The sequence below is a fragment of the Clarias gariepinus genome, chromosome 19 (genome assembly GCF_024256425.1).
Source record: "Clarias gariepinus isolate MV-2021 ecotype Netherlands chromosome 19, CGAR_prim_01v2, whole genome shotgun sequence".
Lineage (NCBI taxonomy): Eukaryota > Metazoa > Chordata > Actinopteri > Siluriformes > Clariidae > Clarias > Clarias gariepinus.
In genome coordinates, this window is record NC_071118.1 from 14,567,192 (window position 1) to 14,574,823 (window position 7,632).

The 7,632-nt window shown below is 34.8% G+C and overlaps 1 protein-coding gene across 1 annotated transcript; it reads right to left on the reverse strand.

The window, feature by feature from the left end:
- Positions 1-295: 295 nt before the first annotated feature.
- LOC128507742 (sex-determining region Y protein-like) lies at positions 296-6,400 on the reverse strand. Its single transcript, XM_053478815.1, has 6 exons — positions 6,283-6,400; positions 4,656-4,900; positions 4,441-4,513; positions 1,625-1,741; positions 644-755; positions 296-533 (listed from the first exon to the last, which is right to left on the reverse strand). The coding sequence occupies exons 1-6, from the start codon at positions 6,398-6,400 to the stop codon at positions 296-298; spliced, it is 903 nt and encodes a 300-aa protein (XP_053334790.1).
- Positions 6,401-7,632: the final 1,232 nt, after the last annotated feature.

The window sequence follows — 7,632 nt, forward strand, 5'->3', positions numbered from 1 at the left end:
TATTAGAAGACTGATTCAATTATGGAAACTTTAAGGAAACCTTAATTAATTAATTAATTAATTTTTTAACTGAATAATGTATTCATATATAGTTATCACTACTGAGTAGGATTGAAGCCTAATGTCAGGACACTCCCCTTCTTCAAACTATAAACATGAATAGTAAAAAGCATTTTAATATGATATTAAATGACATACAATTGCGACAAGTTAATATGACAAATTAAACAAAACTATTTACAACAATATATATAACATATGTACAGGAATTTAAATCACACATTCTGTCTTTATTTTAATAATCAACTGAATGAGGCAGAGAGTTTAACAACTCTTCCAAGGCATTGGTGTCCAGGACTGGTGGAGATTTAAGGCCTGCGCTAAGATGGGTGTCTCTGCTGTTAGTGTCTTTGCTGTCTGCCACAGACTCTTGATCAAAAAGATACTGATCTAGGGCAGAAAAGTCATCGTAGTCCAGAAAAGAGTGATCATTCAGGTCCATCCCAATGGAGGTTTCCTGATAGTCCAAGGTGCTGTAAAAAATTATTAAACAGGATTTTTGCAGTTACTTAACATACCAGAGTAACACTTCATTTGCACCCATTTGACTTCTGAAACAGTTCTAGTGCAGCTTACACCTCACCTGGTCTGGGTGAATAACGGCTCAGGCATGCAGGACAGTAAATCGTCAGGGAAATGAGGTGGGGTTGGCTCTCGATCAGGTCTTCTCGGTGAGGATGTTTTCTCCAAACTACCTGCAAAATTACAAAGTTATTAGGTGTGCTGTTTTGACTCACTCCCTATGTGAAAAGACTCTGTCTGATATTGTGTGACAGGCAGGCTTGTGTTCATGAATAAAAAGGATATAAACTTGGCATTTGATTTAAAAGCATGATGCAATTCACTTTCGACTGTTACCTATTTTAGTCTACAAAATAAATAATAAAGCATGTTCATTATTCTTTAAAGGAAAAGCAGAGTTGAGGAAACATCTTATATATGTTAGTATACTGTACAATGACACTATTTTACAGACAGCTGTACTTAAATTGTTTAAGGATAAACCTGAAACCAAACATCACAATATCCAAACAAGCTTGGTTGTAATGTATCTGCTATTAAAATAAACTACTGGCTCATCAGTGGATCATGCATCAGCACATGCTAGGTTTGTAGAAAAACTAATTATGTTCTGGAGATGAAACGTATTCATTTACTAAGAAAGACCATAGTATTTAAAATCTTAATATAATAAAATTGTTCATTAAATATGCCTCAATGGACAGCAACCAGGATAAACCAAATCTATGTAAGTGAGTGAATGAGTGAATAAAACTAATCAGATGAGCAATAGTGCTGTTATAGTGAAAAAGCAGCACAGCTGTAATGTTGTTATACTACTGTAGGTAATGCAGCAAGGCTGATATTCAGTACATAAGCATTATTGTGATATTCACAGACAAGTGAAATGAAAGAAACAAAGAAATGTGGCAGTGATGTTATACTAAATATGAACATTGGTGAATTGCTCCTCGGCTAATCTAATTAGTGAACCAAAACAAATAAGGTATAAATTATTATTATTATTATTATTATTATTATGATTATTATTATTATAGCTTACTAGATCTCTGCAGCAGGGCCTGGGATTTGGCTGGTGAGGCATCAGAGGAAGTTTCTGGAGGAGCCACTTCCAGGCCGACTTCCTTCCTCTTCTGATGATGTGTAGTCAAGTCATTGTCTACATTGAAGGAAAGAAACATTTAAGAAGCAATTTTAAAAGAAGCATAAAATAGCACAAAATTTTTGGTAGAGGTCGACCGATATATCGGTCGGCCGATATATCGGTCGGCCGATATATCGCGCCGATATTTGTCATTTTTTAATATATCGGCATCGGCCGATATCCTTGTTTAGTAGCGCCGATTTTAAGTCAGGCACATCCGCGGGCAGTCCCATGTTATTAATGCGGTGGAATGTGCTGCTGCCGCGTGTGAAGGACCCCAAGCCAAAACTTCAATGCACTAGAATGCACTTCAGATGTTCTGTGTCATTTATACCGAACACAAATGTTGCTGGTTGCTAGTAGTGCTGCACGATTAATCATATCGCAATCGCGATGTCAGCCTATGCGATTACATTACAGCAAATGTTGCGATTATATTAAATAAACAAATGCGTTCGCGGACGTAACAAGACATTCATTCTAAGAGCTGCATGGCCATTTCTTATGTCAAAAATAAAAAATAACCAGTCAGTCTTGTGTAGCGCGCATGCTGGTGGTCACGTGACTTTCCGCAGCGCAGTGTGGAGACGGAAGAAAATTGATACAAAAGAGACCGACGCTGAACTTGTGCCCAGAAAAAATGCAAGCTCTGTTATTTGGCGATATTTTGGTTTCAGGATATCGGACACTAAGCAGAAAGAGGTACTGCGCAAAATTGGCAAAACTAAAGTCGCTACATCAGGTGGCAACACAACAAATTTATATCAGCACCTGAAGCAACACAGAAAAGTATGATAAATGCATGGCGGTAAAAGCCAAGAGTAGTAAAAAGACCAAACAAAGCACAACCCAGTGTGTGCAAAACTAAACAACACATTATTACAGATGTGTTTGTAAGTCTCAGTAAGTGACGTAGCGACGTTGAACTTGAAATAATTGTAGTGAAATTCTTTTTAACTCTTACGGACCTTTGGTCAAGCAGGACGACCGAGACATATATTAGCCTAACCGCGCACAATGAGTTTAAACTGAAAAGCCGTTGCCTGCAAACATCGTATTTCCCTGGCGATCACACCGGAGAGAACATACTGTAGCCGCGGGTTTGAGAGAGGCCCTGACTGCATGGGACCTCTGTAAGGATGGTTTGGTCGCTGTCACAACAGACAACGGCACGAACATCGCCAAAGCGGGGGGGTTAATCACTGAACTAGGTTACAGTGCTTCGGGCATAGACTTTATTTGGCCATCGGTAAGTTAAATTAATTTAATCTTTTCATATTTAAAGCTACTTAACTGTACGTTAGAGAGGACAGCTATTAACAGATTTATTTAAGAATAAATGGAAATACAGTGTAGAAATCTGTCACAAAGAACACTAGAAATGTCTCATTTAAATTATTTTCATGATTATTAGCATGACTCAATATGTTTAAAGAACACTTTTCTTTCCTTTAATCTCTTTTTCATCATTAGATTAAAAATGGTGAGTGATTTGATAAGAATACCAATAAAGTATGTTACATCCTCCTTAAATGTCCCTGTTTTAGGACAAAATGTAAAAATATATATTTTTTAAATAGGTATTTGTTTTATTTATCTGTACTTTTGACTTTCTAATTTGATTTAAAAGTTAATTTAATGTAATTTAATTCAATAATGTAAAGATGTTACTGTTATTTAAATTCGTACAATTTTGTTTTAATTAGAAAACATTGTTCATTTCTAGTTGCTAGATTGCACTGTACACTATATCTCAGTTGAGAAATTAAAATTTCAGCATTATTAGTAATGTAAGTGCATTTTCCTTGATAACAAGCAAGTTGAGTCATACCACTTGTTTATCATATCGCATGTTCCAACAAACTTGAAAAATTCTGCTAGATAAATGCTCTAAAACATTTATGTAAATGATTCACAGTTTTTTTTTATATTACCTGTTTTATTTATAAGTCAGTGTTCAATAAATTATGTTAAGTTTAGAAATGTTGTGCATCCACTCGTTATTAGTGTGACCTTTTAGCATGCAAATGAAAGGGAAAACTTCAAGATATCGGCCCTAAAAATCGGCCAAAAAAATCGGCAGCACATATCGGCCATCGGCTGACCCTGACCTCTAAACATCGGCATCGGCATCGGTTATAAAAAAACCCCATATCGGTCGATCTCTAATTTTAGGGCTGATCTGTATGTCTTGATCATTTTTCTGTTCTGTTTGCACTGCAGCAATTTATATTTATTTTATTAATGAATGACATATTGCACAACAGAAATTAACTTGTTGTAACACTGGACACGGTACAGTACATTTGTTTGCCGTTGCTTTTGAATGAGAACAGAGAGACAAAAGCAAGATTTCTGACCGCCTAATTACTTACTTATTATTGTTTTTATTTTGTTTGTTTAAACTATTCGGTTTTCATTTATTTTTCACACATGAATAATTTCTTGAGGATGTGTCGCTTGAACTGTTTAAAGAAAATTTAAGATTAAAAAAGGGCATCTTTTACTATTAATTATTAACAATATGATATTATTATAATAACCTTTAAGCAGAGTTTACTACTGTATCTAGTATGGTTGTTACAATCATTGATACTGACTTCAAAAAGAAGAATGAAGAAATTTCACTGAAATTGTTTGCGATAACATTTGAAAATACACAACTTTGAGAGTGGTTTTATGTGCTAAAGGAATACAAACAATAGCATTTTTACCAGGCAATATTAGATTGCTCTGTATAGGTGAAGTTTTGGGAGCTGCTTTGTCCGGGCAAACTTGCTTTCTCTTCTGTGGACGAGGGTTGTACGTCCAATCTACATTTAAGGAAAGAAAGAACAATGTAACAAGTTACATAAAAACAAGAAGAAAATGTGTCATGGTTGACCTGTTTCTCTTGATATTTTGCTTTTTATTTGAAAACCTTGTGTACCTCACCTGGAAACTGTTGGCTGTGTTCCCATTTAAGCCTCGCTGCTTCTAGGTAGTAGGGCATCTTCTGGTCTTCACTCAGCTTCCTCCATTCAATTCCAAGCTGCTCACTGACCTCAGCACAGCTGGCATTTGGATTGGCCCTGGCCAAGACAGACCGGTGTTTTTTTGCCCAAATAATGTAGGGATTCATGGGCCTCTTGATGCGGCTGTTTTTACCCTTGATTTTTGATGTTTTCAGGCCATCTAAAAAAAAAAACACTAAGTTCAATCAAAATTATAATAACATTTCTAGTTAGATTAGGTAAAAAAAATGGAAGCATACAGCATTGTGCAACATTTATTTTAAAGACTATTTTTAGTTTTGGTTTTGTTTTTATATAGCATTTGTAACAATAGTCATTGTCTCAAAGCAGCTTTACAGAATCACATAATTATGGAAATAGGTTTGAAAAGTGTGAGGAAATATGTATTAATAATAATTATTAGTTTGTCTCTGAGCAAGCCGACGGGAACTTGAAAAATTCCCAGAGATGACAATAGGAAGAAGCCTTGAGAGGACCCAGACTCAACAGGGAGTCTCAGGTACAAAACTGTAAAAATCTTAGTCCTAAACTATTGAGCGACTGCAGTCAGAAGTCATTAGATAACAGCTGTCTGCATCAGCCGAGTCAAAGACCATCTCTGAGATCAAGTGAAAAAACTCATTGTTTTTTCATTTATGTGCGTCTTCTTCCATGCCTTCCCACAAGAACTAAAGTAAGGCTGCCAGTAACACAACGTAACCGGATCTCTTATCTTCTATGGTTGTGGTGTGGTTTTAGGCTAATGAAACTGTATTTTTAAATAGTATTATACAAAGGATTCATTTTTATTTACTTCTTCAGTTACCATCATGGCCATCACCTCAGAATTTAGACAAATGGATAAAATTTGATGTTTGAATGTCTCCTGGACGTACGCACAACTTGCTGGCATTCGGGTCTGTTTGTTAGTTCATATGCTAAAAATGCTTGCAAATTTTTAATTCTTAAAATTAGTTCTTAAATAATTAAATTGTATTAATGGTAATTAATACTGATGTCCGGATTCAGGAGGTGTCGATAAATCATCTGTAAAAATCAGCTCATTTGTTCATTGTGGGACATTAAAAATCAGTAAAATCAGCTCATTTTTTTATTGTGGGACCTATTGTTTAAGAGTATATCAATCCCTTTGACCCATTGTTTTTATTTGAAAAATTATCACTGACACAGTGCTGTAGCTTCCCATTCATCATCTAGGATTTACAGTTAAATGTTCAGAATGAATGTCATCAATAATTACAGCAAATACAGTCAACCTGATTGCATGAACAATAACTACAGTATAAAAATCATTGCATTATGAGTCAAAATTGAGCACATAGAAACCTTGTACAAATATAATGCTAATGGGCTTTAATATATATTTTTATTTGGTAATATTGTAAATTGCAATTAAAAAAAGAACCAGAATAATAAAACAAATTAATTATTTTAAAATAAAAGGCCCCTCCAAGTTAGTCTTTGCTGTTAAAGAGTGAGACTTTATGACTTTACTAGTTAGCAGTTTAGCAAGCCTGATGAGAGCTCGCGCTCGCTCCCTACCTGTTACTGAAGGAGGCTGAGTGAGGCTCACGCGCTCGGTATTTGCTTCGATGGTGATTGGCTGACCGCTGCACGTGCTCACAGCAAATTGAGTAAAACTGTGCCCTTTTCTCATCATCTTAATATTTCACTTCTCTAATAAAATCTTCCAAATTGAAAATCTTTATACTTATCGTCCTAACTAACAACAAAATTTTTCTGCGTCTTGTTCTAACATTTAAACGTAATCAACATAGCGTACCGACGCCACCGTAACCATGGTGATGGATGAGCCAATGAGCAGGCTTAGGCAATAAGAAGTTGGTAGTGTTGCAATGAGCAATGACATTGTCACATAGAGGTCTGTTATTAACAGTACTTCTGAATTCAATTAAAAAACAAATACTTAACAGTCTAACCGTTTTGTTCCGGTAATAAAATCTGTTACTGAGACCTTCTTTTTTTTTTTTTTTTTTTGCATTTTTGAAACAGCGACCCCAAATGTTTTGTGGTAAAACACGGAATTGCACTCCTGCCGTAAGCTAATGTCATTTCCGAGGAGAAGCCGGGCTTCAGAGTTCGCTTTCCTAATACGTATACTGTATCTTATATTTAACTACGGATAATTAATTGTATAATTAAATTTGTTACACCTGAATCTTGTAATTTTATTTTTTATTTTATTTTCATTCTTTATACATTCTTTTTTAATATTGTAATTTTTCTGCAGTGGTATTTTGTAAAAAAGTGGGTAAAAATTAAACTTTAAAAGTTTAAACTGTAATTTAAATTTCGTGAAAAGCTATATTGTAAATGGAAAATTGTATTTGATAAACTGTACAATTTTAGTGTGAAAGGTTTTACAGCTAATAAAACTGAAAGAAATTAAAGACTTTATTTTTTTAGAATATTTTACGGTAATCTAAGGTAGGGTTTAAACACATGTATTTGATACATTTTCAATGTCACTGATAATAAATTAATTGAATGTCTTACTCAATATGAGAATTACTTATTTATAGTTCCCAAAGTAACACATAAGACATCATTAAGGTACAAAACGGATTGTCATTGGGGTGCTACCTTCAAGAATAAGATTTGTACCATTGATTAAGGTACAATAATGTAAGTTATTAAATAAAACAAATGGTAGTTTTTGGTTGTCCATTGTACAAATAATGTCCTTGATGGTACTAACAGAATTGGTACAAATTAGTTTCTCTATATTAAGGTACAATTCTGTGCCTTAGAAAGGTACTGCCCCATCTTAGTCCATCTTAAACCAATACTGTGCTATTGGACCTGTAGTCCTCTGTTATAGATCAGCCACCATGAAGTCAGACACAAAAGAAATAACTGCAGCCTGGCACC